This window comes from Mustela lutreola, chromosome 10, assembly GCF_030435805.1.
Source record: "Mustela lutreola isolate mMusLut2 chromosome 10, mMusLut2.pri, whole genome shotgun sequence".
NCBI lineage: Eukaryota > Metazoa > Chordata > Mammalia > Carnivora > Mustelidae > Mustela > Mustela lutreola.
In genome coordinates, this window is record NC_081299.1 from 3,972,514 (window position 1) to 3,995,834 (window position 23,321).

Sequence of the window (23,321 nt, forward strand, 5' to 3'; positions counted from 1 at the left end):
GGCCACTCTGAGCCCTGGTGGAACCTCCTGTGGCCATCTGTGCAAGAGCCCACCTGCCGCCTCATGGACGCACCAATGCCCTGGGGCCCCTCAAACCGACCGGACCTGCCGCTCTGGAGGGACAGTCAGGGAACTTGCACCTTCACCCCTCTTGGGTGAGTCAGGAACATGGGGTGGGTTCCTCCAGTTTCTGTTCCTATAAACATGCCAGAGCCAGGTCTCAGCAAGCAAGGGACCAGAGTGGCTGGGAAAGGTTCCAGGGCTAGGCTGTGGCTTCTCTAATCTGCACCGACTCCCTCCACCCCAAGACTTGCCCCTTAATCTGCCCTTGCTTCCCCCCAACCACGACTTGCCCCCTAAGTCACAGGGACACGAAAACAAAGTGCACCCCTAAGTAGACTTCTGTGGCTACAGCGCCACCCACCGGCAGAAAGCGGGAAAGGCACGTGCTGAGCGCAGCAGGACAGGAACGGAGGCCTCACTTCTGGGCCACTTGGTGGAATCACGCAAGCGCTGTTACCCCGAAACAGCGTGAACCAGGTGTCTTCACTGGAGAGTGGCTAAATTTTGGTATGGCTACACTCACACATGGGTAGCATACGCGCGTGTGTGTGCGTGTGATTGTGTGAATAATTTTTAATGGGATTGCAGCTTAGTCTTGGAGGGACCTGGGCTCCCACTTAGTGTCCTTCCTGCGAGGAGGAGACGGTAAAATGCCTTCATGCTGAGATGAAGGAGGTGAACGGTGTAGGCAGGTGACCCGGCGTGAGGCGACTGCTGACGCTCGGACACTCCGTCAGGGGGAGGGTCATCGGCTTCTGGGCCGCAGCTGAGTGCGGGTACACCAGGGGACCGGAGGCCGGTCAGGAGGCAGCTACTGGCACGGAGCCAGGCACTGGGCCTGGTGCGGCCTGCAGGGGAGCGAGTTGGATCGCCTGCCTCAGTTTGGGTTCCGACAGGGGGATGGATGATAAACAAGCAAACAGGACACGGCCACATGGTGGCGGAGGCTCTGACAGGGCCGTGTGGGAAGCGCTGGGGCTGGGGGTGGCCTCTGAGCTGAGGTGTGAGTGGAAAGGTGGAGGCAGATATGGACCGTGTGCACCCTCTCCAGCAGAGGGGAGAGCAGGAGGGACTGCGCAGGGCGGAGGCTGTGCAGGGGCGGGGAGGGGAGCACAGCAGGAGGTGTGAGCTAAGGGGTCAGCAGGCCCTGAAGGGCCAGGACTCTGCGGGTAGGGCAGGGACCCCGAGCAGACCGGCTTTCAGAATGGTGTGAACTCTGAGCAGCTGGTGTTGCTGTTCCCTTCTGTGACCCAGACACGGACACGGTGACCCAGGAGGAGACAGAGCTGCTCTCCTCACTGTCCCAGGGAAAGCTGTCAGCACACACCTGCCACAGGAAGCCCTCAGGCCTGGCACAGGACACCTGGCAGAGGCCTCACCCCTGCTCTTCTGGTTTGGAAGCTGCTTGTTAGGAATCTCGGCTGGCTTCCAAAGGAGAGAAGGAACGTCTACAGGGCAGCCACTCCAGAGACCTTTGCACGCGGGGCAGCCCAAGACAGACGGGTGGGCTGCCTGGGGGCTCTCCACCAGACCAGGGTGCAGATAGCACGGGCCTGGACCCAGGGCAGAGGCAACTTGACCGTGAGCAGCTGTCCAAGGGCTCAGCAGGGCACTGGGCCTGCCTCAGGCATTCCGTAAAGAGCAGGTGTGACCCAAAGACTCAAAACACGAGCCAGCAAACACCTGCACACAGGAGGAGGGCCTCCAGGCTGAGCACACCTCTGGCTGCCTGTGCCTCTGACACAGCCCCGGGCCTCCCTGCTTCTGGGGCTGAAAGCAGGGGGCAGACCCCATCCCAGGAGCACTCTCAAGAGTCTACCCCAGAAAGGGCCCTCCGCCATGCTCCCAGAGGTGACCAGTATCACAGTGCTTGCTGGGCTCCGGAGCAGCCACAGGGCATGGAGTCAGGACAGTGGCTTCAGGAGCAGAGCAAGAAAGAACAGTGCAGGGCCCTGGGCTCAGTTCCCGGCTCTGCCGCTCGCTAGTGGGGACGGCGGGCTGCCAGGATCCAAGGGGGTGACCCCCGGAGAAAGGGGTGCGCCGCCCCTCTCACGGACACGTGGGTATCAAACGTGAGAGCGAGCAGGTCCAGAAGGTTCCCTCTCACTACGATGACTGTTTGGGCTGCACCTGCCCTACTCCCACACAGGCCGCCTTCAGCAGATGCCACCATAGAGAGGGCCACTCTGTGGGACCTTCAGGAAGCCGTGTAACTTCTCTAGGCCCCTGTGCCTCGCCTACAATGTGGGGTTAAGACGACAGTTGGGAAGATTCCAGAGAGAAAAGGTCGAGCACACAGTGTGGTCGCTGGTCCACCCTAAGTGCCTAGGACAGCACATAGGACAGCAATCCCACACATGCCCTCCTGGCAATCGCAGATCGCCAGTGCGAGTCCACCGAGCTCCAGGCCTCTACCCAGATGCTGCGCATCTGGCAGGGACCTGAAAGACAAAAGTCCCTCCCTTCGTGGGATTTACATTCTAACGGGATGGAGGGGGTGGGCAGACCGAGATAAATGAGCAAAGCACACAATGTTCCAGGAGCAACAGTGCTGTGGAGCACAGGTGGGAGCAAGGAGGGAGCTGGTCACCAGGTAAGGCCTCAGTGGAGGTCCCATGTGCCACACTGGCACCAGGTGAGGGGGAGCCCTGCAGACTCTGGGGGAAGAGCAGCTCAGGCCGAGGGAAGAGGCAGTGCAAAGGGTAGCAACACCGGCCAGTCCCACAGAAGCAGGAGAGCCAGCGCGGCCCAAGGGAGTGTCAAGGGGAAGGCCCAGCAGATGAGGTCTGGGAGCCGGACGGTGCTCAGATCCGAAACTACCGAGCAGGTGGAGCCCACAGGACTGTTTGCCAGGGCCCGCAACAGAAGAGGAAGAATGGGGTCACTGAAGGTCCCCGGTTTTCAGTGTGGGTAACCAGATGCCACAGAGGTCATGTACAGAGGAGAGGGAGTCTGGGAAGAGCAGCCTGGGGACAGGTCCAGGGTGTCTTTTGGGGCCCATCAAGGTCAAGGGGCCAGTTCAGCATCCAGATGGTGCCAACTGAGAGGTCCCAGCTGACAAGAGAACCCTGGGGCCACATGACATACTAAAGACATAAAGCGGATGAGACCTGCAGGGGAGCTGGGTGGGGGTGTCAGGGGCTCGGGGTGCCCCTGCCTGACCCAGAGACCCAGCGAGGCCCTCAGAGGTCAGCATTGGGCCCATGCCAGGGTCTAACCACTTGGAGCTGCCTGGGGCTCACATGCCCTCCTGAGCCTGGAACTTTTCTATGCCCCCATCCTGGGCCCACCAGTCTGGAGACATCGCCAAGCCAGCACCTCAGAACGATCCCCCTTGGACCCCCAGGCTCCCTCCAGGGATGGGATGGGGAGGAGCAGGGGCTCAAAGCACAGGTTTGAGGCCTGGATTCATGGCCCAGACCTACCCCCTGCTTCCCCCATGGCCTCGGGCAAGCATGCAGGCTCTCTGTACCTCCACGGCCTCCGCTGTGCAACATGGGGGAACGGGGGAGAGGACTGTATGAACAGAACCACTTCAGGGCTTTGCAAAATGCTAAGCACTCACTACCCAGCAGCAGTTACGTGGGTCCTCACCACGCAATCCCCCCCAACCCTCTCACTCCCCCATCCTAACGTTCTCCTTCCCCGGTCCGGCCTCTCCTGCCAGGACCCTGCTGTCTGTCTCCGCAGGCCGCCAGGTGCTAGGTCCTCACCAGGTCCTCACGCAAGCCCTGCCCCACAGCTGCCACCAGAGGGCGCACTCTGAACATGGCCTGGTTCGTCCCACAACTCCAAGGGCACCTGAACAAATCCGGACTCCTGGCTGGGCCGGTGAGCCCCTCCTTCGCAGTGTGCTGAGGCCCCCTCGCCCATGTCCACCCACTGAAACGTTCGCTCTGGCTTGGTTCCCACACCTGTGCAGCGCTCTCTCTCCTTCCCCCCTCCAGCCGTCGTGCATTCCTCCCCTCGTGGTGGGTGGCTGGCCCAGGCCCAGGGAGACACAGGACACCTGGACACAGACACCAGTGGTACTGCATCTCAACTGACCCCAGGTGGCAGTGTGGTGCAAGACAGACCCCCTCCCCGGAGCAAAGGTGCCGAGCCGCCTCCAGAGGAAAGGTCAGGTCCCTCGGCCCTTGAGGCAGGGCAGGAGAAGATGGGCCAAATGCCCCCCAGCTGCCCAAGCTGCAAAAGCAGAAAAGCTGACCCTCCTCCCAGGCACTCTGGCCGGGCTTTGGTGGGCTTCCCCGGCAAGAGTGCCAGTGCTTGCCCAGGCCCCTCCCCGTCCCTGGGGGTGTCGAAGGGACAGGGGAGGGTTTAGGCCCAGGGCAGCAGAGCTGGGGGAGGGCATTCTAGAAACCAAGACTCTTGTGGATTGAGGGGGAGGAACTTAAATGCAGCTCTCCGCTGGCTGCCGGCTTACTCTCTGGCTGCCCCCAAGCCTCCTTGATGAATCCCCAAACCAGCACCATTCCAACAGGTCCCCGCCAGGAGCTCCAAAGGCCAAGGGACGAAAGACGGGAGAAGCCCATGCAAACTCTTGTCCCGACCCGGGAGTGGTTCGATGTCACCGACATCGGGACGCCGGGCCTCCTGGGCCTAGAATTTTCAGGAGATCCCAGGCGGGCTGGGTGACGGCTCGCAGACACTTACCCCGTTCTGGCTATTGCAGTGCCGGGTGCTGATGATGGCTCCTGCCTCCTCGATCATCTTCAGGATGGTCCCACCGTGGACGTTGCCAGCCACATTGGCATCATCTGGCCGCATGATCCTGGGTGGAGGAGAGAGAAGCAGCAGGATGAGGCCACTGGGAAGGGTGTCACGCATGAATAGCAACAGCCAGAGGTCGTCCCAGGAGACCACAGCCTCCTGAAGAAGGAAAAGGAACTTTCCGGGGGAGTTTGGTCAGAGTGGGCTGCTGCTCTGACAGCCCCAGACAAGGGTCCTGTCTCCATGGGAAGGAGGGAGGGAGGCAGATAGCAGGACTGTGTCCCCGGGGCCGCAGGCACCCAGCAGGGAAGGGGTGAGAGCAGGGGCCTTCGGCAAAGGCAGCAAGGCCACAGCACGGCTATTGGGGTTCCCAGCACACCTGCCCCTCCTGGTTCGCCGGCTCCCCAGCCACCTACAGGGCTGAATGAGCACCAGGACATAGGCTGTGACCCCGTGGAAGGCCACCATCGGAGTCCCAGAGGGGAAAACACACCCAGCCTCGGCTGCTCTGAGAAGTGGAAACGGGCCACAGCTCCGAGACTCCTGTCAGCGCGGGAACATCAGCCCCTGCCTGTCCCTGGCCTGCTGAGCTCTTAGGGGTGCCTGAGGGGGGCTGGGTCCCTGGGATCGAGAGCTGGGAGTCCTCCAGGGCTGGGGGGAACTGAAATGCCACCTCAGTGGCCCAAAGAGGTGGGGAAACTCCAAGAAATCTCTGGAATCCCAAGAAGACAGCTTGGTGCTCCTGCAGTGGGCAACCCCAGGCTAGCTGGCACTTTCCCAAACCACAGCCAGGCTAAAGAAATCTGCCTTCAGCAGCCTCACGCCTGGAGACAGAGGATCCACAGAGCACAGGCCACACTCCCAGCATGCTCGCCAACCACCGGGGCTCCCCGAGTGCAACGCCCCGGACCAGCACCCTCCACTTGGGCCCAGAGAGCTCTGCCACCCTCTGGGGCTATGACCTCCTGACAGCTCTGCTCAGCGGCTCAGTCTAGCCCATCAGACCCCAAGATCTTTCCTGGCTCCCGCTCTTACTAGACCTGCTGCCGGGCAGCAGACCAAACTGTCGCTCCTCCACTTCCCTGTCTTTAAAATAGGCATAATAACAGCCACTGCGCTTGACCATGCGGGGGGACAGAATCACACAAGATAATGCAGTTAACAGGCCCAGCCACGGGGCGTGGCATGTGGCCAATACAACACAAGCTCATCAGCGGTATCCTACCCTCTAGGGGAATATTTACCCAACAGACTGCAAGAAGTTTGGAAGCTCCAGGACAGAGCTGGAAGCTGTTACTTTCTCAGCAAATGCACATGGACATCTTGGGGTAACTGACAGCAGACTGCTGCCCACCGCAGGTGCCACCACTTCATCCTGCAGGAAATCTGGCTCTAAGAACCGAGAACCACTCCGGCCCTGGGGCCGTCCCGCCCTGCCTCACTGGCTCAGGGCAACAGTCATGGGAACCTGAACCAGAGGCCAGGGGAACCCCAGAGAACCGGAAAGAAGCTTCACTTGGCTTCTCAAACATTCACTTAAAAATATTTCTTGAGTCCACTCAACATGGATAAAGACTTGAATGTAAGACTGGAAGCCATGAAACTCCCAGCAGAAAACACAGGCTAGCGGTAAGCTCCTTGACCATCAGTCTTGGCGATGGTTTTTTCGATCTGACTCCAAAAACAAAGGCAACAAAAGCAAAAATAAACAAATGGGACTTTACCAAAGTAAAAAGCTTCTGCAGAGCAAAGTAAACCATCAACAAAATGAAAACACACGGGTGCCTGGGTGGCTCAGTCAGTCAGGTTGCTGCCTTCAGCTAAGGTCATGACCCAGGGTCCTGGGATCAAGTCCCATATCCGGCTCCCTGCTTGGTGGAGAGCCTGTTTCTCCCTCTCCCTCTGCTCTTCTCTGATGGGGCTCTCTCTATCAAATAAAATCCTAAAAAATAATAATAATAATAAAGAAAGAAAAGGCAACCTACCAAATGGGAGAAAATATGTGCCAATCATGTGTCTGCTAAGCGGTTAATATCCTAAACATGTATAAAGAGTTCACACAGCTCAACAGTGAAAAAAAATCTGATTTTAAAATGGGTAAAGAAGGGGCACTTGGGTAGCTCGGTTGGGTAAGCGTCTGCCTTCGGCTCAGGTCATGATCCCGGGCTCATGGGACTGAGTCGTGCAGCAGGCGGGGAGCCTGCTTCTCCCTCTCTCCCCAGCTCATGCGGTCACTTTCTCTGTCTCTCCCAAATTAATAAGTAAAGTCTTTATTAAATAAAGAAAGAAATAAAAAGGACAAAGTGGGGTGCTTGGTTGGCTCAGTTGGTGGAACATCCGACTCCTGATCCCAGGTCTTGAGTTCAAACCTATGTTGGGTGTGGAACCTACTTAAAAAAAAATTTTTTTTAAAACAAAACAGGCAAAGAAACTGACTAGACATTTTTCTAAAGAAGAGAGATACGGCCAACAGGTACACGGAAAAACGTTTCACACCACTCATCACTGTGGAAATGAAATTAAAACCATGGTGAGCTTTCCCCTCACACCTATTAGAACAGCTATTATCAAAACAATAAAAGAGATCAGGTGTTGGCAAGGCTGTAAGAGGAAGGGATCCTCATGCACTGTTGCTGGGGATGCACACTGGTTTAGCCACCATGGAGAACAACACGGAGGTTCCAAAAAAATGAAAGCCCAAACCACAACATGATCCAGCCAGTCCCCTTCTGTGCATTTACCCAGAGGAAACTTAAGATGCCGCAGTGGTATTTGCAGCCTCCTGGGCACTCCTCAAAGGCTGAGGGGATAAAGTTCAAAAAAGGAGGGAATCCGGTCAATCCTGACAACGCGGATGGACCCTGAGAGCCTCATGCTGAGTGGAATAAGTCGGAGACAGAAAGACAACTCGACCTGATCTCACAGGTAAAATCCAAATCAGGGAGCTCAGAGAGAGAGCAGACGGCTGGCTGCCGGGGGGCCAGCAGGGGGAGGCGGGGTGAATGGGGCGGAAGGTGCAAGCTCCCACCACAAGGGAAACCAGTCCTGAGGGCGTCAGGCAGCAGGAGGCTCTAGTTAGCCGTAGGGCACCAGACACGGGAAAGTTGCTGAGAAAAGCGGCCGCGAACACTTCCACCCCCGGGAACACTCCGCAGCCCGCTCAGGTGAGAGGTTAACGGTAGGAGGGGTGAGTCTCCTGCCACACGCGCGCCAAACCCCCACTCTGCACTCCTAAAACTGACACCACGGTCAACGCCAGTGACATCACGATAAAGCTGAAAAAATAAAATAGTAAAAAAATTTTTCAATTATTTTCAAGTTTTAGGGGCGCCTGGGTGGCTCAGTGGGTTAAGCATCTGTCTTCGGCTCAGGTCATGGTCTCAGGGTCCTGGGATTCAGCCCCACATCGGGATCTCTGGTCAACAGGGAGCCTGCTTCCCCCTCTCGGTCTGTCTCTCTGCCTACTTGTGGTCTCTGTCTGTCAAATAAATAAATAAAATCTTTAAATCTTTAAAAATATATATGTATATATTTTCAAGTTTTAAAAATAAAATAGAAATTCAAGTTTATACTAAGGAGTTTTTTTGTTTGTTTTTTAAGTCTGAGTGAAGATGCAGCCAATTTAAATAACCAAACTAGGGGCACCTGGGTGACTCAGTCCAGGTTAAACAAGTGGCCTTCAGCTCAGGTCATGATCCCGGGGCTCCCTGCTGGGCAGAGCCTGCCACTGCCCCTGCTCGTGCTCTCCCCTCCTCTGATAAATAAATAAATAACAAAGCTGCTGTCATCAGCCTCTTTCCTTTGTATCTGTTTTCAACTTAGTAAAGGACAGATGGTCATTTCTGCCCAGAGGCTGGTCATCCTGGGGCTGCAAGGGGCCAGGGGGCTGGCCAGGAAGAGCAGAGCCCTGGGTTCTAGAGCATCAGGGAAACTTGAGTCCAGCCTTTCCTAGAAACCAGAGCCTGCTTCTGGGGGAGCCCGATTCCCCCCTCGAGCCTCACTTGGCCTGTGGAGCTGTGCCCCCCACGGTTGGCCCACAGCAATGTGGCGTGGTCTGGGAAGGGGGCAGACTCGGGGCCACAGAGCCGACGAGGAAGTGCTCACATCCGGCGGGGCACTGAGGAAGAGACTGATAAGGAGGCAGCCTTTGAGATAGTGCCTGGGGCCATCGTGGGACACTCAAGGGCCCCCAGAAACCCCTCATCACCCACACCCGGCTGTCCCCAGGACCCCCCGACAACACCCTGGGAATAAATGCCAGGAGCTCCAAACCACACATCGTCGGACATGAGAGCTCACTGGGACACTTGCCAACCCCCACGCTCCTGGGTCACCCAGGTCTGGCATAAATACAGTCTTAATTCCCCAGGCTGGTCACTCGGGCAGTCCCGAGCCTCCGTCCACGGGACCTGCAGAGGCAGGGAGACCAGAGCCCGGCTCCCCACTCCCCTTGGCCCCAAATGGCTCAGGAGCTGTTGGGCAGGGCTGTCCTGAAACACCGGTCACTCGGTCGGGGACTTTCCCACCCATCTCACTTCCCTAGAGCCCCGCGCCGCTGGCCTGGGCCTCTCCAGGCGGGCAGGTGTCTGAGGGGTGAGGGCAGCCAGGAGAACATGTGGTCCCTTTTCCGCGCTTTTGTTTTCCCATTTTTAATGAAGATGTGGATATGAAAAGTGCTTCACTTTCCTCTTCACTATTTAAAATGAGAAAAGCAAGCCCAGAGCAGCAGGCACAAAGCCAAGGGAGGCTTCTACACCTGCCTCTCACCTCCTGGACCTAACTGGCCACTTAGCCCGCTGCCTCAAGGGTCACCAGCCCCCAGGGCTATCAGTGGGGAAGGGCGGCCTGGCATTGCCCGTGGACACTCCAGCTGGGCTGGTGTGCGCCAATCCTGAGCTCCCCACATCCGAGCTCGTCCTAGGGACGTTGCCAAACATGATTAAACTCGTTCCCCCTGAGCTCCATGTACCTGGCCTCAGAGCAGACACCTGGAGGACAGGCCCTGTCCCCCTGTTGTTTGGCCCCGCACAGAGCTTTTATACTGGGTTGAACTGTGTCCCCCAAAAGATACGCCCACGCTCTAGCTGCCGGAACCTGCCAATGGGACTTCTTCAGAAATGAGTCTTTGCAGGCGTGATCAGGCTCGGTGAGGTCAGCGGGGGACATTCCGATCCAAAGCGACTCGTGTCTTTTGGAAAGAGGGAAATGTACACACACGGGGAAGAGGCAGAGACCAGAGCGGCGTGTGTACAGGCCAAGAAACACAAGGGTGCCAGGAGCCACCTGGAGCAGGAGGAGGCGAGGAAGGATCCTCCCCCAGGGCCCTCAGGGGAAGCAAGGCCCGGCGGACACCAGGATTCGGGGCCTGGGACCTCCGGGCTGTGAGAACAGACATTTCTGTTGTTTTAAACCCCCCAGTTTGTGGCCACTGGCTATGGCAGCCACAGGACACTCGCACTCGGGGGTGGGGGCGGAGGGCTGTGCTCCACCACAGGAGACAGCATCGAGGGACAGGTGAGTCCCACGGGATCTGCGGCGGTGGCTACAGCCGGAGCCTGACCCTCAGCTCCTGCGTCCCAAGCCCAGCCAACCCGGGCCAGGCCCCAACACAGGGGGTTGACCACTGCCCCCACCTCCACAGCCCCCGGCACTCTCTGATTCTGACACCACAATGTCCCTGCTAAAATACAACACTGCAGGGGCGCCCAGGTGGCTCAGTCGGTTAGGCATCAGCCTTCAGCTCAGGTCATGATCTCGGGGTCCTGGGGTCGAGTCCTGCATGGGGCTCCCTGCTCAGTGGGGAGTCTGTTTCTCTCTCTCCCTCTGCCCCTCCCCCTGCTCCTGCTCTCTCTCTCTCTTTCTCAAATGAATAAAATCTTAAAAAAAAAAAAAAAGAAAATTCAACATTGCAGCGTGAGTTCCATGGTAAGTGGGGAGGGAGGTGGTTTCCTGGATTTAACGGGGAAAGCTGAAATAGCTCTCGGAGGTAGAGGGTAGTCGGCAGCACAGCACACAGCAAGACCCCCGGGACAGATAAAGTCCTCTCGGGTTTTCCACCTGTCCCAGAGTTGGGCAGAGCCGTCGAGCCCCCAGCTGTGGTCCAGGTGGGGGCCTGCAGGGCGGCCAGTGCCAAGGACACCACAGAGACTATGCCGAAGGTCCCCAGGCCTGTCCCTGTGGGGCAGCGGCAGGTGTCCCGAGCAGGGACAACCCCAGGGTGCTTCTGCCCTGACCTAACCCGCAGCTGTAGCTGCCGAGCTGCGAGCTTCGAGCTCCTTGCGGGGAGCCGCCGCCTTGGCAGGGAGCCGAGGACGAGCAGGTGCAGTCCCTCCTGGCCAGACAGGAGCTGGGGGGCCAATCGCAGGGTGTGCACGTGCCAGGAGGACCATGTGGGCTGGGGGATGGGACCGGTTCAACCAGGCAACCCGACCATGGCCCATGTGGACACCCTGCCTTTCTACAGGAGACCCCGCCAATCAGAAGCCCGAGTGACCCTGCTTCTCCTCTCCAACCTGCTGTCCAAGAAGGATCCAGCAAGGTGCCTTCAACCCCAGAGTTCCCACCACAGTCCCTAGAAGAGGAAGGGAGGGAGAAATGGCTGGGCCAGGAGAAAGTCCCTGGGGCTCTTCCAGGCCCCAGAGCAGGAGTGGGAGGCACCGATCTCACCCAAAGGCCCAGGCGCACACTTTGGCCAGGACCAGGGAATGAATCAGAGAAAGCTCCAGGTGCAGCCGCTGCCCAGCACCCACAGATCCCAAGACCCCAGAGTACCAGGCGGCTGGGCAGGCAGGAAGCGAGCAGTGCCCCACACAACCACAGGACCCTGCTGGCGAGAGAAAGGGGAGAACCGGAAGCAGCACTGCCGCAGAGAGAAGTGGCTGCCACCCCTGGGCCATGCTTCCCCGCCCTCAGGCTGCGGTCCTACCGAGGGGGCGACGTGGGGGCTAGACCTCCTGCCCCAGCTTCAGCCCTACCTAACGTTCGGAGCAGCAGACCCGGAGCAGGCACAGCTGTCCTTGGCCACAGGGAGCCAGCCAGCCCTCACACTGGACGCGGGGGGCACATCCCCTCTACGACCTGACCCCATCAAAGTGCCCCCAGACAGACCATCTGCGACAGTAGCCCCGCAAGAGGAGGGGGGAGCACGAGACGGATGGTACCTGCTCAGCTGGGAAGCCATGCCCGCTGGGGCTCGTCCTGGGTCCGGAGAGAAGCTGGGGGCTAGTGGCAGCCAAGTCACCGGCCCTCCTACTCCAAAAGCACCGTCCCAAGTCCCCGCCACCAGGCTGCCCAATCTAACCAGGAAGAGGCTGCCTCACCAATCCGAGGAGTCTACCAAAAGCCGGTGTCATAGAAACCTCGCTTTGTAAACAATGACAGCGGAGGAGAGCGCATCTCCGAGCCCTTCCGCTGCTGTGCGTGGGATCGAGACGTCACACAGAGACGGCCGCCATCTCTCAGAAGACTCTGGGGGGCCCGAGATGGGGCAAACGCCCACCCAGGGTCCCGGGAAAGGCTGGGCTCTGGGCCCAGGGCCACCGCACGCCTTCTGAGCTTCCCCAGATGCACAAGGGGAGCAGGGTCCCAGGCCAGAGTGAGACTCACAGCAAGGCTCACATCAGGGGCAGAGCCCAGCATCCTGCCCAGAGGGGCTGGCATCCGACACCTGTCCCCAGGCTACCTCCAGGGCTCTAGGGGCCGGGTGAGCCGCTGGAAGGGAAGTGGGGAGAGGAAGCAGCCAGCTCGGCCAGCCCTCGCTCTCCGGTGGCTGCCACCGCACAGACCTGCCTCCTCCCTTCTCTGGGGCCAGGCGGCCAGGGGCAGACCTTCCGTCCCCCAGGGGGCCTGCCCTTCTCCCCTCCCACTGGGTGTGGGGAAGAAGGAAAGCAAGCCATCGGAGTGGCCGAGGAGCTGGTGTGACATTGGCAGCCCCAGGAGAGGAGGCTGGGTGTGTAATTACTGTCCCCGCGCCCCAGGGTCACCCTCACGTGGGGCTGCTGTGACGGCGACTGTGAATGAATGAACCGGCCCGCAAGCCCCGTGAGGGACCCTTCCTGGACTGTCCACCCGGCTTGGCTCCTAGGCACGGGTCCACCTCGCCGGGGGGCGACTCCAGCAGGTACCGTGCTCAAGAGGTAAACGTGGGCCGGAGCCCCAGGGGCGCCCCCCCCCCCCCAACGGCCGCTCTCACCACCAGAGCCCCGGCGTGCTCCTGGCCGCCTCCCTGAAACACGATGATCTGCTCCTGAAGGCACAGCTACAATTGTCCCAACTCCTCTCCCCTTCACGGGAAAAGAAGCAGAGGCAGAATTCCAGGCCGACCAGCAGCACAGCAGCGCGCCCCGCAGGGAGGCCGGCCGGGGCAGGACGGGGTTCGGACGGGCCCCCGGACCACACCTGAAATGTCTACCTGGAAGGGGAGTCAGGGCAGAGTCTGGGTGGAAAACCTTCCCCAAAGCCTTCCCCTACCCTCACAGCCCGAAGGGGGCCCTGGCAGGACCTCCTGCAGCCCCTCAGCTGTCCGAGACGCAGCTTCAACCTGAGTAGAAATGACCCCATTTGCGAGCAGCCCCGAAGACACTCCTGTAGGGCAGGGACTGGGGCTATCCTGCTCGTTGCGATGTCCCCAGCACCTGGCACCACACGGGACACAAAGCAAAGTGCCATGTCAAATCGAAGAGTGACCCAGTCCCTGAGAAACACAGGTGGACAGAGCCACCGCCCCACTCACCCTAGGTCCCCTCTGGTCAGCTGGGTGCTCCGGCCCCGTGCGCACCCGGCCAACAGCCTGCACCTCCCCCGCCCTCCCTGCCCAGAGAAGCCTGGCCACACTCTCCTTCTCCAGAAAAGGCCAAGAGCACTGTCCCCACAGGCCACCACAGTGGGCCGTGTTGTGGGTCCGGTCAAGCCCATCTATCACCTGCGGGTCAGAGAAAAGGCCCCCAAGGCCACGGGTGTCCACTCCAGCCAGGGGGAATCCCAGAGCCATGTGTCCAGACACCCCACCATCACAACCAGGGCCCCCTCTGGCCCCACCCCCACCCCCAGCCATCCCACAGTTGTCTTACAACTTGGCCTTCCCCCTGAGACAGGCCTCGCCAGCTCCCTTCCTCAACACTTTCAGGGATGTGCCCCTCCAAAGCCCGAGCATGGTCTTTGCATGTCCTTTCCGGAACCCCGGCCAGATGGGACCCGGAAGGGGGTGTCAGCCGCCCGCTGTGCCCTTTGGACTCGGCTGCATTCCTCTGGGCGGGCATCGCTGCCTCCCTAAGCAACGCTGGCTTCTCTCTCTGCCCTGGTCTAGACCCTGGGTGTGCTGGGCACACGGCCTACCCCAGGTAAGGAGCAGCCACCCCACCACTCCCAACCCTGTGTGAGCCCGTGACCTTCTCAGATCCCTTAAAATCACAGGAATTTGGAGTTCAAAAGAATGCTGGAAATTACTCGCTTCGAGCCCCAGCTTCTACCGTGGGGAAAACAGGCCCGCAGAGGCGAGGGGGTGGCCCCGTGTCACGCACACCTGCAGGTAGCGTCGGGCACCTCGAGGGAACATGCTGGGAGGCGCTGGGCCGCGGAGGGACGCAGCCTCCCACACACCGCAAAGACCTGCCATCCTTCCCGGCAAAACACCATCCAGGTGTTTGGGTGATGACTCACAGACGGACGAGAGGCCATAACCTGCCCCACCAGTTCTTTCCCAATTATGGAGAAAGATCATGAAAATGCTCCAAGACCGGCTTCAAGGGAAGCCGTCCTTGCCAGAGCGCACAGGGGATCCCCGTCCACCTAGAGGGAAGCATTGAGGCAAGCCACAGAGTTCAGACCCAAATGAGGCTCTCTCCCCAATTTCATCATTAGAAGGAAGAATGTGTCAGATCCGGAATGATCCACGGAGTGACAGGCAGGCCCAATGACTTAACGCCTGCGTACATGGACACACCCTGGACCAGGAGAACTAAGACTTGGAAAACCCAAACAAAGCCCACGGGGAAGTGCAATGAGGGAACCCTGCAGGAGATGACACTGGGGGACACCCGCAGGTCGTCCCACAGCTCCAGCGGAGCAGCGGGGCCGTGTCCCCTCCACTGGCCGCACAGACACGCCGACTCTCCGCGGAGCGGGCTCGTCCGTTGTCAGCCTTCCGAGCAAATCACTGTGAGACAACCAGCAAACCAACTGATGACCAGGAGGTGGTTTCCGAATTAACCAGATGCCCGGAAAGGTTCCCGGCAAGATGATCCGAACGGCCAAAAGACAAGGAAGAGCACAGGGAACAGCCCAGGAGCCCCTCATGCAGGAAGTGGCAAGTTAGACGCCCTCCACGCGCACGCCAGGACAGGATCTGACTAAGGAGGAATCGGGGGCTGATGCCCGCGACCACGCAGAAGGATCCCCAAAACGTGATGCCGAGGGCAAGCAGCCGTCCCAAAAGTCACGATTTCATGGACACGAAACGTCCAAGTAGGCCGATCCAGAGACGGAGAGCAGACTGACTGACGGCCGCCAGGGCTGGGGGCTGGGGCAAATGGGGAGTGACTGCTCAAGACCACAGCGCTTCCTTCGGGGCAAAGACCAACGTTCTGGACTTAAACCACGGTGACAGCCGCCCAAGCCTGTGCATATACCAGAGCACACCGAGTAGCACTCGGTGAACGGATGCAACTTACGACCCAACAGAGCCGTCGCCACGACACCTGCTGCAGGCCGCTGGGGGACACAGGCCCCCCCACCTCCAAACACTCAGCCCAAGAGAGAGCTCCCAGACTTGGGCCCAAAGAACACCACACACAGCCGGACAGGTCAGCGGCTTTGAGGCTTCTGAGACCCCCAGGCCACCAGCACCACGCACGAGCAAGGCTGCGCTCCGCTGAGACATCGGTGGCAGCCGTTTTCCACAGCTTTCAAGTAGAAATACCACACAAGGGGCGCCTGGGTGGCTCGGTCGGGTAAGCATCTGCCCTCAGCTCGCTCAGGCGATGATCGCGGGGTCCTGCTTCTCCCTCTGCCTGCCACTTGCTCTCTCTCGCTTTCTCTCTCTGGCAAATAAATAAAATCTTAGGAAGGAAGGAGAGAAGGCAAGAGGGAAGAATACCGCACAATCTAGCGGTTCCACTTCTGCGCATTTACCGGAAGAAAATGAAAACACTGATTCAAAGAGCTATGTGCACCCTGATATTCAATTCAGCATTTTTTACAACAGCCAAGATTCAGAAGTAAGTGTTCGTCAACAGAGGAATGGATGAAGATGTGTTACACAACCCCCCCACGTGCCAACACAAAGGAATATTACTCAGCCATTAACAAAGAGGAAAAAATCTTGCCATTTGTGACATGGGTGGACCTGGATAGAGGGTATCATGCTAAGTGAAATAAATCAAAGACAAATACCGTGTTTTACTTTAATGTGGATCTAAAGAACCAAACCAAACCAAATAGAACAGACTGGTAAATACAGAGAACTAAGTAGTGGGGCGGGGGGGACAGGTAAGGGGAAGAAGAGGTACAAACGTCCATTTATAAATGAAGCCAGTCACAGGGGCGTAAAGCACGGCACAGGGGATACAGCCAAAACATCGTGATGACTGCGGGCAACAGCACCTACACTTCCGGCAAGCACTGCGCGATGCACGTAAATGTCAGCTCACTTGCCGCACATCGGAAACTAATCTAATACTCTGCATCCACTACACCTCAATTAAAAGGAAGAGTATTAGAAACAGGTTTCAGATGCCATAGGTTAATCAGGCAACTTTGGGCTGGCTTGTGGGTGTCCCCACCTCTCAGGTCCTGATGTTTATCAGGCACACGACATGACGGGGCACGGGGGAGTGTCAGCCAGTCATTCAGAGAGACTGAGTATTGACCCAACGAGATCTGGTTTCCTGAGACACTGCCAGGCTCCAGAAAGCATTTCATCCGTCAAAGCTCTGGATTCCAAAGGCACACCTGAGTACAGCCCAGAAGCACAGACCAAGCGTGGCATTTACGGAAAATGACGGCCACCCGCCCTCACTCACCCTGATCGGTTACAAGGCTGAGATTCCCACCTGCTAAGGGCCCAGAGGGTCATGAAATATTTAGGCGGCTCGAGAAGAGACTGGAATTGGAAGCCCAGGGACTTTCAACCGGTGGAGAGCGGGGCCAGTGACCATGTCACAGGGACCTGCAGACGGCTGGGGTGTGCCAAGGGAGGCCAGGACACAGGCTGAGGAATCAGAAAACACCTCTGAAGCATTCCCCAGCACCCCATTCCCTGAGTGGCCGCGCGGCACATACACCAGAAGCCCCTCTCAGACCCACCAGACAAATCTTCGGGGGACAGATACTTCAGCCAGGGCTTCTCCCTGTCCCAGGATGAGCAACACCCTGGCCTTTGTGCCATGAGCCACACATTTCCCTGAGGCTCAGAGAACCTCTCAGTCTTGTGCTGAGTTTGGGAGGAGACAAATCCTGCCTTTGACTTTTAATCCTCCCCACTCATAAACCAAAGTCGGGGCACCAGGCCGTGTCTGGGCGGCTGGTGGATCAGAGCTCTCCCCATCACCTCCCTTGAGCAGGTGATGAGACATACCAACTCGGTGTCAAGAGACCTGAGTTCCAGTGTTCCCTGTGCTGACCGCAGGCAGGCCCCTCCTGCCCTCAAATTCCCTACCTGTAAAACAGGGAGCCCCTCTGCCCCCCGGGGCTGAGGGCTGAGTGGGCATGAAGGGTGCAGACGGGAGCCAGGGCAGTGGCTCAGACTGTGGGTGCGGCTCCCCTCTGTCAGCTGTTAGGAGGCTCTGCTCCACATGGGGGGGGCCTACTTGTACAAAAGCAATTCTTTCTCCCTGTACTTCACCTCCCAGGGCGAACACGACCTCCCCCATTTGGATTAAAATTCTGATTTCCCTGATGCACCTGATGCCCCGTTAAACGTTCTTGCTGGGCCGTGGGGCACATTCAAGGTCATGACTACTACAGACAGCCTCCCGATAGGTGGGGGATAGGTGGGGACAGCACACCGCTGCAGGGACAGGAGGGTGGCGAAGTAGGAAGGGCGGAAAGACCAGAAGGGGGCCTGTTGGTGTTCTGGGAGGTGAAGTGGGAAACGGATGCAGGAACAGAGGCCCGGCCCACTGCTGAAATGAAACCACGTGGGTGACCAACACCCCACGTTCTGTAGGGCACTTTTGCCCCTGGTGCCCCTTTGCTTCTGTCCTCAGGGTCAGGGGCGAGCCAGGGGTGTGGGTCTGGTTTGTGGCTTCACCCTGGGAGGCCGACGAGGACCTCGGACTCACAGAGACTGTCCCCTTCTGAAGAAAGAGGCGTGTCCACATCAAAAGAACAAAGCTGGACCCTTACCTCACACCATCTATGAGGAAGAACTCAAAACAGGTAAAGCCCTAAAAGAGCTGAGACTGCGGAAATCTTGAGAGAGGACACACGGGTAACCCTCCGTGACCCTGGACCTGGCAGCCATTTGCTGGATCTGAGAGCAAAAAGCACAAGCAGTCAGAAAATAAAAAACATGAATTGGATTACATCAAAATCCAAAACTTCTGTGCTTGAAGGCATAGCATCCAAAGTGGCGAGACAACCCACTGGACAGACAAAAATTTTTGCAAACCATGCATCTGAGAAGAGACTTGGATCTAGAATCTGGAAGGAACTCTAACCACTCAAGAATAAGACAAAGAAGCCCAGTGAAAAATGAGGAAAGAAACTGAACAGACCAAGATGTACACTGTCTGCGAAGCTCACAAAATCGGTACAAAAAGTTATGTCATCAGTCATCAGAGAAACCAAATCAAGGCCACAGGGAGATGCCACTCCACACCCACTCAGCCAGGGCGGCTGTAACCCAAGAGGCAGCCGGGGTCAGAGGCAGCACTGAGGAGGAAGCAGGGACTCCCCCCACCCCGCCGCACTGCTGGAGGAGGGGACAAAACAGTGAGGCAGCCACGCTGGAAAACACACTAGTGGCTCGTCGGAAGTTTCCGCCTAGAGAAACCCTATGACCCAGCAACCCCACTCTCCCAGATGGGCTGGTTTTCTCACACCACCTCTGACACCCGGTGTGAGGGGGCTGTTTTCCTAGCTGGGGGGCCTACGATTCAGGGCAGTTCTGACGCAAACAGCCCGGGGTTAGCTCAGGCCCCAGGTTCAAGGGCTCAGGTCTGTCCCCACTTCAATGCCAGCTATACTTCTGACAAAATCGCTCTAGAAATTGGGGTTCCCACAAAAACCTCCTCCAGTTGGATAATTTACTGGAGCAGCTCACAAACTCAGGCAAAAGCTATATTCACATTTACTGGTTTGTTATAAAGGATACAGCTGAGGCACAGTCAAATGAAAAAGATGCACAAGTCAAGCATGGGGTGGGACTCAGCCACACCACCCTTGATGCACATCCAGGTGTCCAGCAACCCCGGAGATGTCTGAACTCCACTGTTGGGGATTTTCATAAAGGTCCATTATGGAGACACTGGTGATTAACTCAACTTCCAGCGCTCCCTCCCCTGGCTCCAGGCAGGCGGTGGGGCAGAAGGTTCCAACCCTCTAGCCCTGCCTGGGTCATCCTGGCTACCAGCCCCCATTCTGAAGCTAACAGACTCCCATCCCGATAACCACCTCATTCACATACCAAAGACAGACTGTCACAAAGGAAATTTCAAGTGTTTTGGGAAGTCTGTGCCAGAACTCAGGGACAAAGATCAAATAGGTATCTTATTAAGCCACACTAGGTATACACTTGAGAAAAAACATATGCACACAAAAACTCGGACAGGAATGTGCACAGCAAAGTTATACATGATAGCTAGACGGTGGGAGCCCAGCAAATGTCCACCAACTGATGAATGCATACACAAAGGGTGGTATGGACCCTGCAGTGAGTTACGGAGGCAGCACGGACGCCTGCTCCAGCCCAGGTGACCCCTGGAAACAGGATGCTCCGTGAGAGCAGCCAAACAGAAAACAGCATATTGCATGATTCTGCTTATTTGGAATGTCCAGAAGAGACAAACCAATAGGTAAAGAATAGAGATTGGGTAGATGAATAAGTTAATAAAAATTTAAATTATTAAAAAATAAAAGCCTCATTGAGCACAGAGTCGGGAGGGCAGCAGAGGGCGCTCTCAAACCTTACAACTGGTCCCTCGCAGCCCACCAGGAAGAGAGACCCCGGCAGGTCCCCACTACAGCTCTCCCGCTGGACCACCCCGGCAGGAGGAAGGCAGGCTCTCCGGCTCCAGCAAGGGCCCCGCCCGCGAGGCGATGCAGCCAATGAGAAGCCACGACACTTCCAACTCCCGGTTTGCTCCAACGGGCTTCTAGTTTACAACAGCCCTCCCGGCTCCCCGTCCCTCTATAAAGTCCCTCTATAAAAGCAACGTCTTTGTTCTGCCGACTTGCGGAGGGTTCACCGCAGCTCGCTAGTCCCCAGCTGCCATTCTCTGGTTTTCCCCAGTAACCCCATTTTTGCTGGTGAAAGTGTGCACTCCGGAGATGAGCCACACGGAACCCAGGTTACATGCCAGTAAAGCTGGTACACACCGGGAGGGGCGGTACACCCACTGCACCCACCGGACAAAGGCTCTACAAAGTTTGAAATCAACACGGGAAGGCCAGGGACAGCAGCACAGGGTCACGCTGCTGACAACGAGCCCAGGATAGCTCCCCCTGCCCCGTGCAAGCCTAAGGGGCCGAAATCACAGCTTGACCCCTGCCCCAGGGGACAGCAGAAGGCACAGGTGCGCAGACTCCTGGCAGCGTGTGCCCAGGGGTGAGGAGCAGCACTGTTAGGAGTGGTGCTTTAACTCCACGGCTGCCTCAAGCCTTCAGATTTGTCAGCCACCCAGAGCCCAGAACCTGCCGTTCCTGAAAGCCTCCGCCTCCGACAAAGCCCGACAGGCTTCGACGGGTCCCTGGCCGGGAAACCTGCTCGGTCTCCCTCCAGAGGGCCGCGCCCCCAGGCAGCTGAACACGCAGCTCTAATTCTATTCACAGCAGATCCTGCGTCGTGTGGCCAAGGCTCAGTCGCCCGAGGCGCGGACAGCAGAGCGCCGCCACCGCTGTGGGCACAGAGATGTCCCTGTCATCCTACCTTGCGGTGACACACGGTCGAGACAGCAGACCAGACCTGCTTTCAGCAGCCTTCGTGGAAGCCCAGCATCTCTGCCCGGCACTGGGGGAGCTCCTGGGCCCCAGATGCTCCCACGCGGCCGCCGGCTTGGCGAGCCCTCGGAGGCGGACAGCGCAGACAAGCAGCTTCATGCAGCGGGAAGTCGGCCCCGCTGCCGGCAGCAGGCCCATTAGCAGCCTCGGCCCGGACTCCCGGCGGGCCTGCCCCCAGAGCCCTCCCTACAGGACGCAGGTCCCCCGCTCCGGGCCGCCTCCTCCTGGGGCGGCCCCTCCGCCGGCCACACTCAGCCCCGCGGTTCTCCTTCCGGAAGCGTCTCCCGATGCCTCCCTGCAGCCGCAGTGATGCAAGGAACGCATGACTCCGCCTGGAGTCACCGGCTTGGCTCTTCGCTGAGCAGCAGAGGGAGGGCGACGAGGGGCCGGCGGCGGGCGGTTCCCGAGGAAGAACGCATTAGGTGGGCCGGGAGGCGGCGGGGAAGCGGCCCACGAACCCCCACCGGGAGCCAGCGCGGCGGGGGGCTTCCGCGGAACCAGGTGCGGTCGCCGGCGGAACCCCCACCGGGAGCCAGCGCGGCGGGGGGCTTCCGCGGAACCAGGTGCGGTCGCCGGCGGAACCCCCACCGGGAGCCAGCGCGGCGGGGGGGCTTCCGCGGAACCAGGTGCGCGGGCGTCTTCGGCGACGAGGGGACCCGCCCCGCCCCCGCCCCTCAGCCGATGAGAAGCCGTCGTGACCCCGAGCTCGAGCTCTCGCTCACCGACTGGCTTCCCCCTTCCCGGGACGTACCGCTCCTCTCCGGGCTGTGGGGCTTGCCCCGGCTTTGTCACAGCTTGCCTGTCCCGAACGGCAATTCTCCGCTTACCCGAATAAACCCCCCGTATGCTGACAAAATAAGTGACTTTTTGATTTTCATTTATTTTTTTAAAAGAATTTATTTAATTGACAGAGAGATCACAAGTAGGCAGAGAGGCCCCCATCTCTGGGACCGTAGTTGGCTTTATGTTTAAAAACTATGGTCAGTGGCCATGATGGGGGGGCTCTTTGATCCCCCGAACTTATGTTCTCAAAACTAAACTGGACAGCCAGGGCTCTGAGACTGTCAAAACTGAGAGGGAGGCCTCCCTGGATTGCTGTTCCTGTGCAGGACCTGCGAACAACATCATCTCTGCACCCGGTTGCCCCCGCCCTGTGCGCCACCGACATCCGTTCCCAGAGAAGGCTGCCCTTGACCTACGCAGTGTTTCTTCAGTATTCCAGGCAATAAGGAAAGCTGATTATCCTTTTGCATTCACTTGGGAAGAACGGAAGTACGTCTGAATCACTCAGGGTTTTACAGATGGTCCTTACTTTTCACAAATCTTTAAAGCTAATGTGGATGATATAAAAATTGTCTGTGGCCTCTACTTATAACATGTAGATGACTTGCTTTTCCACTGCCCTTCTCAAACCTCTTCCCAAGAAGATGGCATCCGCTTCTTAATGCTTTTGACCTTAAAGAGACATAAAATCCTCAAAGAAAAATTGCAGTTTGCTCAAATCTGGTTTGATACTAGGAAACCTGATCTCAGAACAAGAACTGCATTAGAACCCAGGTAGCGTTCTTCAACTCCCCAAAACTGAAAACCAATTACAAGGTTTTTGTAATTGCTTTGTACTGGTTTTGTACTGGCTGGTTTTGTACAGGTTTTGTACTGGTTGGCCAGTCTTGTGGTTCAATGTCTACATGCTTTAGTAAGAAAAGGGAAAATCTAGGGTTCCTGGCTGGCTGAGTCAACAGAATGTGTGGCTCTTGATCTTGGGGACATGAGTTCAAGGCCTACGTTGGGCACACAGAGCTACTGTAAATATAGAAATAAAAATTGTAAAGGTGAAAGAGCAGGAACATACAACGTTAGGGACTCTAAGGAAAAGCCTAGGGGTGCCTGGGTGGCTCAGTGGGCTGGGCCTCTGCCTTTGGATCGGGTCGTGATCTCCGGGTCCTGGGATCGAGCCCCGAGTTGGGCTCTCTGCTCAGCAGGGAGACTGCTTCCTCCTCTCTTTCTCTCTGCCTGCCTCTCTGCCTACTTGTGATCTCTCTGTCAAATAAATAAATAAAAATCTTTAAAAAAAAAAAAGGAAGAGCCTAATAAGACCCCGGCCTCAGACATCTTAATTATGAATTTCGTTTTCTCCTCTGTGTAAATGAGAGTGAAGGGAACATCTTAAGAGTACACAACCGCAAAAACACGGGGACCAGCATGGCCCCACGGGGTATAGAGCCAATCACCAGATCCTGTGGCCAGGAAAATCCCCCTTGCCTCACAGCCATTCCTGCTACCAACTGCCCTGTTAGTGCAGAGCACTGAGGAGATGTTCGCAGGGTCCCCTTTAACATCCCTGCATGGTGACACCAGACCAGGGTAAAATCACGTGTATTTATACCGACAGC

At 57.7% G+C, this 23,321-nt stretch overlaps 1 protein-coding gene across 4 annotated transcripts in view; it reads right to left on the minus strand.

Moving 5' to 3' along the window:
* Nucleotides 1-23,321, minus strand: part of ACOT7 (acyl-CoA thioesterase 7) — a 94,722-nt gene that overhangs the window by 59,758 nt on the left and 11,643 nt on the right. The window contains exons 1-2 of one of the 4 annotated variants that reach the window (XM_059135154.1): nucleotides 20,858-21,207; nucleotides 4,717-4,834 (exon numbers count right to left, since the gene is read on the minus strand). In XM_059135154.1, coding sequence (XP_058991137.1) covers nucleotides 4,717-4,834; nucleotides 20,858-21,066 — 327 coding nt within the window. In that variant the 5' untranslated portion in view covers nucleotides 21,067-21,207. Of the gene's footprint in view, nucleotides 1-4,716; nucleotides 4,835-11,933; nucleotides 12,080-13,841; nucleotides 13,955-20,857; nucleotides 21,208-23,321 lie in introns of those variants that run through there. The other 3 variants (XM_059135156.1, XM_059135157.1, XM_059135155.1) reach the window with 3 other exon arrangements.